We start from the raw sequence: 16,779 nt of genomic DNA on the forward strand, positions 1-16,779 counted from the left end.
AACCTTTCCTGCGTAATCAAGAGTTTGATCCCGCCTAGCCTTGCAAGAGCCGAAAACCCTTTCCAGCTACCGGGGTTTTGGTAGACCTACAATTAGTTGAGTCCTAGTTGCAGCTTTGACATGATATACCATGAGGTATTACTTTGCATTAGGTAGCAAGGTTTTATGGGTCTGGGGCTGTCTCTCAGGTATGTCTGAGCAGTGACAATGTTCCTCTAACACCCTATATATTTATCAAGTTAGCTGTTTCACTTCTCTGGGTCTCACTGCATGGCCCTCCTCTTCCCTGCTAAGAGTCTTCAGAGTCAAGTCCTCCTGAGGCCAGAGGAAGGGGGAAGCCAAGTTCTCTCATGAATTTAATAGTTATCCTTAAGCAACATTACAGATGCCTCTCCACTTCTCTTAACACTGTCATCTTGGTGAAGGTGAATGTAGTCTTTACTTTTACCAGTGGTTCCTTTCAGATCTCTCATCCTTTGATCCACTTCTTGCTCTCTGTCAGTCTTCGTTCCATCCCACCACTCCCTTTTCAGCCCCTAGGAAGTTAATTCCTGACTCTGTGGCTGTTTCTTTTGTTTAGTTTCTCTTGCTGCTCTCATTCATTTCTGTCAGTGTTATAGTCAATGTTTCCAAGACAAGCTGTTTTGTTCCTTCTGTGCAACAGTTTATGTTCCTCAACCCTACTTTTATTCATTCTCCAGGAGGAGCACTCTCACTTCTGCTCTCTCACACTGTGCCTGTATTCAATTTCTTTTCCAACATTTTCCTTCCTAAATCACTTTATTCCTTTGTTCAGTTCATCCCAACCAATACTTCCCAGCATTTGAGTCTCACATTTTCCCCCATTTTTTCACCTGCATAAAATCATTTTTTCTGTACTAAAAAGTGCAAACATTTTCCCCAAAGGTAGTAATAACTGCCATGACCTTTCTTGTCCAGTCCCTATTCAACTGCTTTAGTCCTTGTCCCAGTTTCCAACTCATGTCATCCTTCTGCTATCACCCTTTTCCCCTCCTATTTTGCTTTTGCTTTTGTTTTCATCTCCTCCGCTTCACTTTCCTCCTTTAGCTACATTTTTTTCCTTAAGTTTCTGTTCCTCAGCCAGTGCAAACACTCTTATATTTTCCAACTAACTTAGTCTCTGTTTCAGTCCTACCTCTCTCCTCCCCTTGGTCAGGTGAACCCACTAATTTGTTTTCCTCTACCAGCTCTTTCTTTCCTATTAGAGATATTTATTGTAGTACCCAAAAGTGCTGGATGCCGTCATCTTGTCGCTTACTGATTAAGACATAGAAATGCGGGACTTAATCATTATTAGTGTTTATCTCACCTTTCAGACCTTTGCTCCTCTATCTCTTATGACCTTCCTGCTACTATGCAGACAGTTGAAAATTGACTGTTTCTGGCTAAGATAAACAAGCATTTCTGGAAATTCTGAACTCTCTGGGAAACAGGTGCTTCTGAAAATGCTGATTTAAAACAGGGCTAGCAGTGGGAAAATATCAACAAGAGGTCTATAGGAAACTATTTGTCCAAAACACTGCGCCTCCCATCCCCGTGCAATTTTAAGTGCTTGAGCAAGCAGTGGCCCTTGTTGCTCATTCCCATTTGCATACTGCCCCATTCCCAGCACAGGTGGCTGTGCAGCCCCGTGGTGAATTAGGGAGTAGATCCCACAGAAAAACTAACCATTTCTTCATTCTGAGATCCTTTTTGGACAAATCAGTTCCCCTTTTGGTTCACTGTGGAGCCACACAGACAGCAGTGCTGGAGCACTGAAGAGCTGGCCTGGGTGTAGCAGTGGGTGCCAGTGGGTGAAGAGGGCAGAAATGGCTGAGATTAGCTTCAGCAATACCTACCAGCACATGTGAAGCCACAGCCTGACACAGAAAGCAGAACTGCAGTAATGAGTGGAGAAGTTGTTTTGTTCCATGCATCCATCTGTAATTGTCTCTCTCTTACCCAGTAGCATGTTTGATTTTGCTAGGTGATAAGGAAACAAATGCATTGATTTGGTCTCCCATTAAAACTAACTGACTGCTGCTCAGTAAAGAAATCTCTTAGGTCAACGAAAAGGCACCTGGGATGCAAATACGCAGCCTGGACAGCGTTGAGGTTAAATATCTGCTCCCATTACACTATTCCTTCTGATGTTGCGCTAAAATGATTTGGCATAAGCTGGTCATCAGAAGCTAAACAAGTGCATTTGTGATCTCTTCCAGTGTTGTCCTCAACCACCTTTTTCCTAATTAATTGTCTCAGACTTTCACACAGAGATACAAAGATTTTCTAAAAGAAACACTGTGCCAAGACTGCTAGCACTGAGAGGCTTCAAAGATGATATTGGTTTCCTTGTCTTCACCAATACATTGCTTTCTTTTTTTAGGATAATATTTATTAAAGATAACCTGAAAATTACTGCAGCATCACTCACTATTCCCACACTACACTTAAAGATATGTTGGTAGTTTTAGATCTTTTGTTGAGGCTTGTGTTAGATCTTGAAAATATGACCACAACTGAAATCAGATGTCATTCTTATCCATTATTATTTTTAAAATCAACTACAGATTTATACGCAAGCCTAAAAATAAGCTTATAGATTCTAAGGAGAACAAAGATAATCTATGATAATCTAGTCTGGACTCTTGAAATAAACAAACTGTAGGATGTCAAGCGGGCATAATTTCAGCTATTGATGTAGACTGCTAGATTCTAATTTATCCATAACTTAGTCAATATCAGACATAAGTCCCATGCTTACAAAGTTATTAAAATTTTAATAAAACCAAGGAAATGCTAGGACAACAATATATTAAGATGGCATAAAAGCTCTGCATACCTATAAGTATTTTAAAGATAGACTAGACGTTAATTAGAATGTCTTAATAGAACATTTCCAAATATGAACATTTTCAGATTCTTTTAGAATACATTTTCAATTCTGCATAAAGTAGGCTTCAAATGCTTAGTACTGATAGAAGTATAAATGCCTGTAAAGATGTTCTTACATGTTATCGATACATATAAATGTTACTGGTATGCATATATAAGTTTTTGTTATATGTTACATGATAGGTGTTCTTACATGTTACTGATACTGATTCATGAGATCTGATACAGATCTCAGCTCTGTATAACTTTGTTGAGGGTATGCAATGTCATCTATACACTTTCACTGACTGATACAGAGTGAGCCCAGGGAGACAAGCTTATTTAGAAGACCAGTGTTTAAGTTAACATATAAAAATAAGTTAAAGGAAAATTTTCAGGTTTGTTGAGTTTGGGTGTACTAGTTTGGATTTTTTGTTTTTGCTTTCTTTTTACTGTCCATCTATCAAAGCAAGAAATTGTCGTGAGTTATAGTTCCTATCTGCTTCCTACCTATATAAGCCACCATTCTGTAGAATCTGCAGTCAGTCATTTATAGCCATGAGGTACACATGAGTAACCAGAACTTGTTTTTTTCTCCTTTCTAAGTTGATCTAGCCTTCAACAAAATATCCTGGAAATATGTCTAGAAAATTGTTAAAAAATGCACAGCGCCTCATATGATGGGGAGTTATTCTCTCTGGGAGGGAGTAGGCATCTCTACCACCACTGACCTTACTCCCCAGGTTCAGGAAAAGGAGGGCAGTTTTATTTCCAGCTAGGACTCCCTCCTGTGAGAGACACATCCCGTTTGGCCTTTCCCCTTCGTTGCCTGCCTCCCCTTTCTCCGAGCCCACATGAGGGGGCTCTGGAGGTCCTCACCGAGGCTGAACACAGCCCACCCCAGCACCTCCAGAGCTCATCTCCTGTGACCAGCACACGTGGAGGGCACCTGACCAGTCTGGGGGTGAGATTCAATTTTGTTGCAGGCAGTTATGGTGCTACTCTACTGGTACTCTTGTGCTGCAAGTGGCCTCTAGCAGATTGCTAATGAGAAACTAAAAAGATACGGCCGTGCTGGGTGGGAGCCAAGGACAGACCCTCCTCTATCTTGTCTCCAAAAGTGGCAGACCACGGATATTTAGGAAATGGTGTGAGTATTAAGGAGGCATATAATAGGTTCTTCCCTGAATACTCAGTATCTGGGTGTCCTTAGCTCACTCACTTCCACAGCCAGAGGTGGCATCTTGGCATTTAATAGTCTTCACTGGATTATTTTACCAGGATTTTTCCAATGCTTTCTTGAACTCATGAAAAACTATCAGCTTCCTTGGAGCCCTGTGGCAGGGAGTTTCACAGCTTAAGTACAAGTTGCACCACTTCATGCTGGTGTTATGAACTTGGCCTCAGCTAGTTTCTTTTCATGCCCCTTATTCCTTGTATTCAGAGAGGCAGTGAAAGTCATTTCTGATTCACTATTTCCACTGCACTGATGGTTTCCTGGACCTCTGTCTCAGTGTTACCATCTTTTCATGCAGGCTCTATACACTTTCTTGTCATGCTTAAAGCCATTTTTATTGCCCTCATCCGAACCTCCCCTATTCCTGAAAATACAAGCAATGTTTTCACAAATAACAGGCTGTCAGACTTTTAGATATGCCTCTCAATTAGTATGTGCATACATTTTGCACATGCTGGGATCAAATGACCTTTGTAAATGTGGCTTGCCAATACCATTGCTTGTGCATTTCCAGCACTGCTCTCTGAACGCTATTTGCCTTTTTAATCCTATTCTCAAGGGTTACCCACTTGGTGAGCTCCAATCAAATACTCAGTTGAGTCTGATCTCAGTGTGGCAAACATGCAGAATACAAACAAAAAATAAACACCAGCAGTGATACAAAATTTTAAACTCTTACTTGAGATAAGTACTATATACATATATGTATATATAGTCTGTGCTTTTTATTTTCTTGAACCTATTTTCCTTCAATGAAGAGTATGACTAATGTCAGAAATAGAGAGGAACATTCTCAATAAATTGCTCCTGTAGTTATCCAATGTCTTTGGATACATTTCAGCATTTAATCACCCACAAAAGCTGTTTTTTTGCCTCATATGTTTCTGCATCCTTTAATCATGGAGGAATTAACTGCCAAATCCTATTTTGTTTTGTTTTTTAATTGCATTCATTCCATGTACCAAAACTAGGAATGACAGAATAGTTTTTTCTCTTGATGAGGCTACCCAGGAAACTTAAATTTCATTCAGATTGGATAAAGAGGATTGCTGCCCTCTTCCCTTCATCCCCACATATCCTGTCTTCCCATATTCTGTGCTTCTTTTCAAAGAACTACCATTAAAAGGAACTTTTGCTCCCAGCCCCTTTCTAAATCTGTAAGGTTGCTGCAGTTTTATGTATATATTTATATATGTTTGTAAAACTAGGCAACTTTTTCAGGGACAGCTTCAATAGTGTTTTACTCTGAAATGATCTTCTGCTGTAGATTACCAGATAATGCACCTGGAACTACGTTAGTTTGTTCAGGCTCATGGTTTATCTGAAAATCATTTTCCAGTAATCTTATGTACACCATCTGGCTAAACATCCTGTTAGGAATCAGTGGCTGAAAGGAGAAGGAAGTAGTCTATTCCCCCAAACCGTTGCTAAGCAGCTCCAAGAGTAACAACCAAATTGTTTATTCATCCTGCGCGAACCTGTGTCCGGCAAGATTGCTCGTCCCCATCTGAGGCATGGACGTGCACTCACGACTGCCAAATAAGCTGTGCAAAATTTGTACACACACCCCCCCCCCCAATTATCAAACCGTCATACTCATTTTCCTTTTTTTCCTAGTGATTGATGGAAAGTGATTGATGAAAAGTGATTATTTTTAGCTGGGGTTCATGAGCACCGTTATCACAAAAGAGGCCCTCTGCCCACGACAGCACGAGGTTCGTATTGCTTGAAACCACTCCACCATACTCAAAACGCAAGGATTTGTAAGTCATGAAGATGCACAGGGCAGAGAAAAGCAGTGGGGAAGCAAGAAGGCCATCTGGGATCCTAGAAATCGCTCCCCAACCAGTTTTGTCCAAACTCCAAGCTTGGATAGCCCAAAAATACTGACCCAGGCTGCTACCTCCTGTGTTGCGCAGCTGCTGCTGGGGTTGGGGAGAAACCTCTGAGTGCTGTCAGCATTGCAAGGGCGAAGGCAAATGCCTTTAAAAGCATGTCCTTTAAAACGCTTTCATAGTATAACTAAGAAAATTAGCTGTACATTAAAAGGTACTAGCTAGCTCAGTTTGGCTGCGTGGGCTTTGAATAGGACCTTGTTGCTGGTGGGGCAGGATAAGTTGCTTTTAAAAACAGTCAGTCTCAGGTGGCTCCTAAAATGAGACGTGGCCCCTGGGACCAAATTTCAGGCTTCTGCCCTACAGTCTGTGTGACTGCCTCTAAACTGCTCATTCCCACACATTCATAGCACCTTACCATCTGCTTCATCGCAGGCAAGTTTACTAGCAAATACATGTGGGCAGCTTCTTATTTAAATTAATTCTGCCAAGATCTCATTCATTAATCTCCGGAATGCTGCAGGTGCATTTATTAATAATAATATAAGAGCCTCGTGTTAAAACGGTGTGATCCTTTCTGACATATTAAGCCATTTTTAATTTGCTCTCATCATCTCCAGCCTCTCTAGCAGACATTAGATAACTCTAAACAAGCTACAGTGATTGAGGTAGAAAGCAAGTGAGTTATTAATCTTATGCAAATACCAGTTTAATTTTCGGGGATCTTCACATCATTGTAAGTGCTGGAAGTCATGCACTATAAAGAGAAAAGGTAATTTCCTGTTTGTTTAATTGATCTTCTGTAACTTTTCTCCTGGATGGTAAAGCTAGGTAATGGAATTTGCAATGTAAAATCATTATTAGAAGTGCCAGTATGACATTTGATTAATCTGGTCTATTTAGGCTTAATAATACATACTTGACTTATGGTCTAGAAGAAAAATTGCTCGCTATTTCCCCACCTGCTTTCTAAATATATTTATAAATATATCTAGCGTTATGATATGGAGATGTATTTCTTCACACATTATTATTAGTAAATGATAACTCCCCCAAAAGTATGTTTCATCAGCAATAGTATGTTTTCTGTAAGATTTGCACCAACAGCAAAACTTTCGTCTGTGCAATGTCCAAATATTCCTTTAAACCACCAATGCCTTTTTCACTTACATACAAGTTGAAGAGGGTCAGTTCTGGCCACTTCTTTACTGGCAGATTTCCAAGAGAAACCCAGAACGTGGTCATGACTCAGGAACTGACTGTTCTGAATCAGCATCGAATCAATTTTCTGTAATACTAGTTTTTGGATAAGACATAAAACAACAGTACATCTGACTATTCAAGGTAAATAAAGGCCACTTGTCACTTGCCTCAAGTGAAAGAGTACTGCACCTGAGACCATGGCCAGCTTCAGTTCAGGTGTGACGTATTCTCTCCACCCACATATTCTTATCTCATTTCTATTAGATACAGCACCTTTTCTCTCTCCCTGGCCTAAGCTGCTATTAAAGACTCTTGTATACTATGACATGTATTGCTTTAATACAGCAGTGAACAATGGTATTTCTTCTTAGCAAGTGCTTTGAAGTGAAAACAACATTTTTAAAGGAAGGTACAAACACTGCAAATGATGCAGAAGTACTTGGTAAGATATGGGTTACTTCATGGAATTTTTTTTTTTTAATTATACTAAAGAAATTATTCTATTCCTGGTTTCGTTTCATTTGACGATAATTGCTGTAACTTCTATTTCCATCACAGTAATATTTAGTGCAATCATATCCATTTAATGTGATCATTTATGTTGCACTGCAGTGATCAAAATAGGCAGTCTACTACTTCATGTTACCATTTGTTACACCATACTAAATCAGGCAGCTAAATAAAAGTAATTGTTGTAAACACACGTGAAATGTACATTTTATGCTACAAAGTGTTATAAAAAGGCTTTTACACTACAGTATTTTCAAATTAAATATCAGCACCTTATGTTTTGTTTGTACCTGCGCTGTGCTTCATAACCTGACTTTGGTTTGTAAGTCAAAACTCTATGGAATACATAATACTAAAGTGTTGTTCCATAATAGGTTGCATTTAAATGCTTCTAGCTATCTATCTGTTGGGGCTGGGACTGCTTGCAAAGACAAAGACAAAACAAAGCAAAACAAATCCTGGGAAGACTGCTCTTTGAAACAAGCAAACAAAAAAAATTAGTCTGGAGCATTTTCAAGCACTTTTAAAATAAAAGCAAAAAGCCTCTTTGGAAACCTGGGATCTAACTGGTGGAAAAGAGGTGTTTGTTTATTTGCTTTTTAATGGGAGGCATACCAGCACAAGCTAGAGCAGCCGAGAGGCGCTCCTGCCAGGATCTTGTGGAGATGCTGCAGCAGGACGCAGAAGAGGCACTGTCGGACCCTGCCCGCGGGAGCAGAGAGGGGATTTGACCCAGCATGTTGCCCCAACTGCAAGCTTAGGAGAGCCTGGGGAGAGCAGTTGCCTTCCTCATTTGTGTATGGTGTCATAATTTATGAATCTACTCCAATTTTGGAAATACTAGAATGAACAATTTTCAAACCTTTCCTCTGTCAAAACTATTGACCTGAACATACCAATAATTTTGACTTTTCTGAAACCTTGTTTTCCAATGAATAAATGATTCATCCTCCCTTTTCTTCCTCCTGAAAATCTTGTCTTTTGCCTGTAGCTCTTCTAAAATGAACCTCTGATTCTGTTTTATGCAATCAGTAGCCAGATGGTGTCTGGACAAGAAGCAGCCTGATTTACCTCTGAGTGATACTAAACTTCCACAGCTGCTGCTGAAAGGGAGCTTTCCTTTTTGCATGAAGAGCAGTTTCTAGGGCTCACAATAAAGTGGCAGAATCGCTGTAGACTAGGGGTTAGGTAGAAATTAATTTTCTTATTTGACTGTGTTTCCAAGGAAAATGAAATCATTGGATGCATCTGTTAAGCTCTAGCCTCTGGAAAGATTAAAATATTGGTGCCACTGTACTAGGTAGGTGTTTGTGAGATTTCACCAGGAATAGAGTATACAGCCCTGGTCACCCATTTTTCAAAAAGATGTGCAGAGATGGCTTACCGGGATGGTCAGGAGACGGAAAATCCATCTTCTGAGCAGAGGATGGATGAGTAGGGCTTGATTATACAGCAAAGTAAAGGCTGCAAAGGAATAAGGCTTCTCTTTCGAAAACAGGTTTTTGGTGGCATGGAAGTGTCTAAAAAGCAAAGAGGGAAGACCTGAAGAATTCAGCCAGCACAAGGACAAGCAGAGATAAATTGGGAATGAATAAATCAAAGATGGCAATTAGAGTGAGGTTCTGGAGTAGCCTGCCATGCTGACAGTCTCTCTCTTGCTCACAAATTAAAAGACAAATTCTTACAGAATGGAAGAAAAAAACCTCTCTTTTCCCTCATTTCCTAAAAAAAAAAAAAAAAAAAAAAATAGTGGTAGAAACAGGGGAGAGGGAGGGGGAGAGCAGAAAGTATGAACTACTCAGAATTCTTAGCCACTCTTCAGGGAAGAGAAACCGTGTTTATACGTTCCCATCATTCAGTTGAAAATGACAGGCAATGATTTCCAGGCTCTTCCCTCTCCTTTTGGTGACTGTTTAAAAATTGTTTGTGTTGGTTTGGGGGTATTTTGTTATAGAGAGAATAGGTATATTTGACAAGACTTAAATATGAATTGCTGCTGTGCTGCATGAAATATCTGAAAGCAGACACATTTCTAAACAGTGCTTCACTGTGATGCCTCTGCTTGTTCCTCCTAAGAAGTTTTCAGCTTTCTAGTTTTTTTATCATTATTATATCTTGTCTTGTCTGATGCATTCAATGGTTTGTAAATGCAACTGTCATTCTGCAGTTAATAGTGTTGTGGATTTTAATAATTTCCCTCCAGTCATGCTCCATTGTCTTTCTGCAGTGTTTTCTCTTTTATACACAGAAATAGGTATTAAGCATTCTATTTTGCAGCATAACCTTATGGAAGGTGAATCTTAAAGCATCTCGCTAATGAGCTTACTTTGTGTGCTTCACAAAGAGACAAGAATAAAGCCATTTCCTTTTTCTACAGCCTACTTTTCTGGAAAACAGTACTGGTAAATTATTGCACCTAATATATCCCTGAAATTCCACTCTATTAAATTCATTTTACCAGTTTAATAGTTCCCCTTACGTAAATGTTGTACTCAATCATTGAATTTATTTTGATTCTCTAAAATGGCTCTTGGTAGCTCTGCACTGCATTACTTGAATTGAAATTGGGATGCTAGATTTTTTAAAGATTTTTCTTGGAAACTGAGGCATTCTTTTTCTGAGAAAGTAAATATCAGTTAATTAAAGTTTCAGCCTGCAAAAAGACTAGAGACATTTAATTAGTCTAAATTATATATCACGCTGCAGTGTAGTAAATCAGATTAGACAAGCTTGATGCGTCAAAATTACATTAATGACTGCATACCTTTTATTAATATTGTAATCTTTAATCTTAGATCCCTAAAGGTAGTAATAATTCTCTAACCCATTAATAACTTTAACATTATTATTTAAAACTATAATAACTTCTAAAATTTTTGATTTAGCTTAAGATACAAGAAGCCGCTATAGACCAGCAAAAGACAAAACATATATAGTTCAGAATACAAGATTTCATTTAAACTTTCGAACTAATAAAATGCCTGTTTTGCACTAATGATTAACTGGACTAGCTGCAGTGCTTTCCTTTTTGATTTACCTTAAAAAAAGCTGGTTTGTTCAAATTATGCAGTGGTAAGAAACAAACAAACAAAGTAAAATAAGACTTCAGCCACAAACATTGCCCAGGTGATTGCAGAGCTTGGGATCAGCGCGTCTGCCATTCTGATTGGGGGACTTCGTTATTCACGCCCAGAAAGGCTGGGGCTGAACTAGCACAAGGACCACAAGATGGCACATATGAGAGTACCAGTTCTTATCAGTTACTTCTCACAGACCAAAGCCAGTAAGGACTCAGTAAATCAGAGATCTTCATTTTTGCTCTTCAATTAATTGCCAGGTTTTGAAGAGAGGTGTCCATATTCCAGTGTGCTGCATCCCAGAGCCCTCCCCCCTGAACCACTCACTTTCACCAAATTTCCACCTCTGATACACGAGTGCCTTTGGGAAACAAGATCTTATTTTCAAAGTTTCATTCCAATTCTCATGCTGGTAGATATTATACCTCACTAGCATAGTATTGCAGTGATACAGGATTGGTGGCTCAGTCTGGCTCATCTGAGCACATGGGCTGGAGCACCTGTGGATGGGTCCAGAAGGCTATGTCTGTAGAGGAGCTAAATAGCTCACGGCATTCGATGTGGATCAAGAGCCTCCAGTTCAGTGGTCCAAGCCCAGCCCATGCTGAGCGTGCTTAAAAGTTGTTACCAACAGCTAAAGGCTGACCATCTTCACATACCCTCGAAAGTCCAGCTCCAAGCTGTAGCACTGACTGGCTTAATCTTCTTAATCCTAAAGACTAAGCCAGCCCAGAGGCACACTGGGGAGCTTGCATCGATACTGTGGGCTGGGGCTGCTCAGGAGAGTTGTGTCTCCAAGGCTAAACTTTGGTATCTCTCACTGGCACTGTGTTCCTCCTGAAAGCAATAGCTTTAGCTTTGCCTTAAAAAATTATCTCACCTTAGAGGTTCAATCTGTAAGGATTTTTTTTCTCTCTGGTTTCCCAAAGTGAATTTCCTCATCTTTGTATTTTAATACACTTTGTCTAGGCACTATGTGTAAGAAGAAAGACCCTTGTACTGCGCACACAGCTCAGTGAGGGAATGGGAAAGGAGGATGTGAGACTGGGAAAACTCAAGAAGAAAAGGAAGTGTTTTGTGTTTTGTGTGAGGGAAATTTTAGTACAAGAGGAATGAGAGGAAGAGGGGGAGAAATCCATTTTTCTAAGTCAGAGCCAAACCAAAGCACTGAAATATTTAAAAGTGAAAATCAAAACAAAGATGTAAATGTTTCTGTCATTCAGATTTGTACATTTTCATCCCTCACTTGCAATTTTTTCACTCTGCTGAACAAGCAAAACCATGGAAAATTCCAAATTTTTACTCTCAGAATTATCTACTAGAAAAAAAAAAAAAAAAAGGACTGAACAAGGTCCAGCAAAGAAGCTCTGAAGTCTTCCTGCTAAGAGAGGATGTGTGGCTTCAAGAAGATACCACACAGCAGCAGACAACATAAAACATCCTATTCATGGCACATTAAGTAATGACCTCTTTAATGTTGTGGAACACAAAAACATTTAATGCTCGGTTGCTTTATGATATCTCTTCAAGTTACTCAGGGGAATTATGTCTTTATATTGTGCAGCTGTTTATTGCTGTTTTTACATGTCATTTTAATACTAAACTGCTCAGTCAAAATCAGAATCAGTCCTACCCTTTAACGATTTACTTCATAATGTTAGTTCTCCAAAAGGGCTGACTGCTTGTTAAAATTAAACTGAAAATTGAATGCATCCATAGGAGACAAAATCAGAACTCCTTCCATCTCACAGAATTCACAGAGGACAGTCAATAGGTAATTTGGAACTGAAAATGTTCATGCTTACAAAGTTCTTCCTCTTTCAGGGACGTTTTCTTAATTATCCTAATTTGTCAAATGTATCTTCATTTTTACAAGAAGTTTCCTTTTCATACATTTGTTGAAAGAAAGATAATTGCAAATGGAAAGCAGCAAAACGAAAAGAACTTTAATTATGCATTATAATAACAAATGTGTTCTAGTTCAGGTGAACCAGACCAATTATATCTGATTAGTGAATGGAAACAATTGATGTTTCTGCATTTTCATTTGGGCCTGCTGACCTTTTTCGGCAAATGTGCAATAATCTTTCTTTCCCTGATGCTCAAGAAAGACCAAATATTTTAATTCACAGAGACACTGGGAAAAATTGTTTCATTCTAAGACAATATCGTGCTTTGCAACAAGTTTTACTGAACTTGATCAGTATTTACTCCATTCCCATGGAAGGGAGGAATGCTTCTTTGCAGCTCTTATTAAATTCTACATTGCCTAAATCTGAGAAACAGCAATCAGGCTGTTACTGTCTTTTTTTATAAGGTATTTTGCATCTCTCCACAGAAAAATGGACAAAGATAAATAGAAATTTCCATTTAAATTCTATTTAGAAAATAGATCAAGTTGAATAACATGAGCGTTTACCAAAATTTAAAGTTGCATGTACAAAACCATGGTCAAGTCCAAACTTTGCCAGTATTCGACTCTGAAATGGAGACCATTACTACCTCACTGCTCCAGCTGAACCTCAGGGCTCCACTGCACCAGGGGCTGCAGAAACTGTATGAGAGGAACTAAATAATTTATAGTCAAATCAGGGAAAAAGTAGAAGGTATGGCACAAAACAAAGACCCAAAGACCCAGACATGCAAGATATTCCCAAATTCAAATGTTGTTTCAGTCAGCTTGGCATAGATTTTATTCCCTGAGACACTGACCAGTGTCCTGTTCCACTGGATCTCATGGTCACGGAGCTGTAACTGGAGCTCCTCAGAACAGATGCTCAAAGTTATGTGATGGAATATGATTACAGCATTACCAGCTTGAGGAAGTTATTCAGCATTTGCTTTCCAAAAAGCATTTGAAAAGACAAAGCAAAAAGCCCCTTTAAAAGGACACGTAAGGTGATGAAGCATTTGATCTCTTATGGCAATGTTGACATAACGTAAGAAAAAGTAATGAGAACTCTTATTAAAAAGTAAGGTGCCTTTAATATACCCTTCATTTTCCTCTGACTGTGACATGTGATTTCTGATGTTTACTTTTGCTTAGCACTTCTGACTAGCTCTGTAATCCAGCTTCTGAATCATTTGGGATGTTATGCTTCAGAATGCCTTATTTAGTAGAGACTTATGAAAGATGCACCGCGCAAAAGTAAACCACCAGAAGTTCTGGTAACTCAAGTAATTATTTTCCTGAAATCTTAGTTTAATAGAAATGTTGGCATGAAACTGTGAATCTGTTTTAAATGAGCTGTAAAAATTGAACAATAATGTATAATTACTCTGTTCCACTTACTTCATATTGTATTTTTCTTCTAAATATTTTCTTCCACCTCAAAGTTCAATCTGGGCTCTGACAGTGTAGCTGAGTCCATCCCAGCATCAGCAGAAAGATATTCTGCAGGTAATGTAATATTCTGTAACTCCATTACTTTCAGATTGTGCCTTTGGAGAAACCTATGCAAACCCCCTCAAATCTAATGAGGCTGTACATCACTGGATTCACTTTGAAGGTAATAGGGTTGCACAGTGACCTGACGGCATAATTTGGCTAGTTATAACGATGATAAGTGAGAGCTGAGAAACCCCCTTAAGTCTCAGAATCCACCAAGAATCAGCAGGAAAATGCAGTTTTACTCTTGAGTAGATCTGATACAGAATCGGGGGGGGGGGGGGGGGGGCACAATAAGTAGAGATCCCTACAGTGACTCTTATTCACATCTTCTTTAGATAGAGTTTCATTTGGAGTTTACATAACTTATCAGAGAATTAATGACATTTTAATTCATAATCATATTAACTGCAATCATCTTTATTAAGGAGAAAAACCCATTGGCAGGGTGCCTTATTGCTCAAACTTGCAAGAACGATGAATGTGGAGGCACAGCAGAGCTGTTCACACTACGAAATCGTATGGAAGGAACTATGTGTCTAAGGGTTGACTATCATTTTTCAGGAATATCAGCCAGTGTAATGAAAGACACTACCTCTCTACAGCCTTGTTTCCCTCTGATTTGAGGCATTTAATGTTGATGCCTATCTTAGAGGCCTAGCTTCTCACTCTTATTAATGAAGAGCAATAGGGTCTTCTACAAGGTGGCTCAGACATGCTTGCTAACAGCCTACCTTTCTCCGACAACTGTCTCATTGACCTGAGATGCCCCAGATAAATTGGTGCAAATAATCCTTCTGCATGAGGATAAGCTGGGCATGCTGCAGGAGTCAGGGTCCATGGCATCTCATGATGGGAAGAAGCTGCCCGACCCCCATGAATGGCAGATATCCCCGCAGATACCTGTGCATGGTGGAAGTGGCAGTAAGCACTTGGTGCTGGTACAGTGGCAAGAAGGATGTCTTTTAGCAGGGAAGGGTCTGGCAAGGGGAAATCTGCCAGATCAAATAAGCTGGAAAGGAGAGGAGATGAATGGGAGAAATCCTGTAGGTTTTCCTAGCCTTTTTCTCTTAACTTCCTCAAGGGTGCTTGCAAAGAAAACTACCTTTTCATTCCAGGAAGTATATTAATCATTACCTTCGCAATTGCAAATGATAAAATGACTTCCCCCATAATCAGTGAGTGCTGCATCATCTGCAGTTGAGAAGATAATGACTAATATTTTCATCCTAGGAAGTTTGGGATTTAACACAGATTAAAGGGTAGCTGTCCTTCATGCATGTTTTGCATTCACTTGCTACTAGAATTAATCAAAGCTAAATTGTCTTCACAATTTTACAGTACAAAATGAGGATTCGTGTTAAATCTGTGCATGTGAAAGCATGAAACGAAAACAACGATAAGGATACTGAGCATATAGTCAATGAACAATAAGGAAGGATAAATAGTGTAAATTATTTACTTCTGGGAGGAGAGGAGGGTTCTTAAAATGTCCCATGACCAACTCTACTGCTATTTTCCTTTCCTACTTAAGGTTCCTCTTTCTTCTTTATTTTGCCTGCTGCAAACCAGTGGAAAGTCATGCTTCCACAAAGGCTAGTAGAGCTGATTTGCTCACTATCTCCGAATGTATACTCCTCAGAAATGACAAGGTTTCCGAGGTAAAGACTCTCAACCTAGCTGAAGAGGTATACAACAGTGTACGGCTAAATTCCCTTAAAAATAGTACTGTAATCACATTATGGGCACTTCATCAACACCACTTGCTGTCTAGACACTGACTCCCATCAAGGTGTCTAGAGGTCACTCCTTCTGGTCCTCTCCCCTAAAACCTGCTTTCCCTAGGCTCAGGAATCACCCTTCTCCCATTTTGTTTTCCAGTGTACATAGGCAGTACAGTCTGGGGATTGGTGTCATTCTCTAGGAGATAGTTTGGGGCCTACAAAGAGCTTCCATAGTGATTTCGAGATGCCTCCTCAAAAATCCCCTTTTGAGCTCAGAGGTCCTGCACCATGGTCTAACATCTGAAGCACACTCATCCTCACTTTTTTTACTGATTTCCCATGAAAACATTGTTATCATTTAAACCAATCAAGTGTGGGCAGTTCTGAAGGTCTATCAGAGATACAGGCACAATCAGCATTTCCTTTATGTCATCTAAGTGCATACAGAGAAATGGTTCCTACCCCCCAAATTTGTATCCTGAACAGACAAAGGTGAATAAAAAAACAGAATGACCAGCCTTTACAGATCATTTCAGATGTTACTCTTTCTTTGAAAAAACAGCAGGATCCTTTCATTTTTTTTTCATTTACAAATTACTTAATCCCATTGTCTGTATATTAGCTTGCTGCAAGTGGAATTCAAAGCCTGCTATTAAAAGCACACTCCATTGGCACATCAGCTTGTGAGGAACTATCTGCACCACACACTCCGAGCTCACGTCCACACAGAGGGCCAGCAAAAGGCTTATGCATATCTTAAATCCTGTCTGGGTCCTATTTTGAGGCTTTGTTTTGTTCTGAATATGATTTCAGATAGCACAGGATGCCAGAATGTGCCAACTGCCTTCGAATCTAGGGCAGATACAGCACCGTATCTTCAGTATGTCCTAGAACTAGCGAAATTTAAAGGGCATGTAGAGTTTAATACGAA

At 39.4% G+C, this 16,779-nt stretch overlaps 1 protein-coding gene across 6 annotated transcripts in view; it reads right to left on the minus strand.

Moving 5' to 3' along the window:
* GRIK1 (glutamate ionotropic receptor kainate type subunit 1) overlaps positions 1–16,779 on the minus strand; it is a 168,911-nt gene that overhangs the window by 117,111 nt on the left and 35,021 nt on the right. Inside the window, exon 1 of one of the 6 annotated variants that reach the window (XM_026103586.2) lies at positions 9,044–9,109. The exons of the other annotated variants lie outside the window; for them this stretch is intronic. Within the exon in view, the coding sequence (XP_025959371.2) occupies positions 9,044–9,071 (28 nt within the window). The 5' untranslated portion in view covers positions 9,072–9,109. Of the gene's footprint in view, positions 1–9,043; positions 9,110–16,779 lie in introns of those variants that run through there. 6 annotated transcript variants of the gene reach the window in all.

This window comes from Dromaius novaehollandiae, chromosome 1 (assembly GCF_036370855.1).
Source record: "Dromaius novaehollandiae isolate bDroNov1 chromosome 1, bDroNov1.hap1, whole genome shotgun sequence".
NCBI lineage: Eukaryota > Metazoa > Chordata > Aves > Casuariiformes > Dromaiidae > Dromaius > Dromaius novaehollandiae.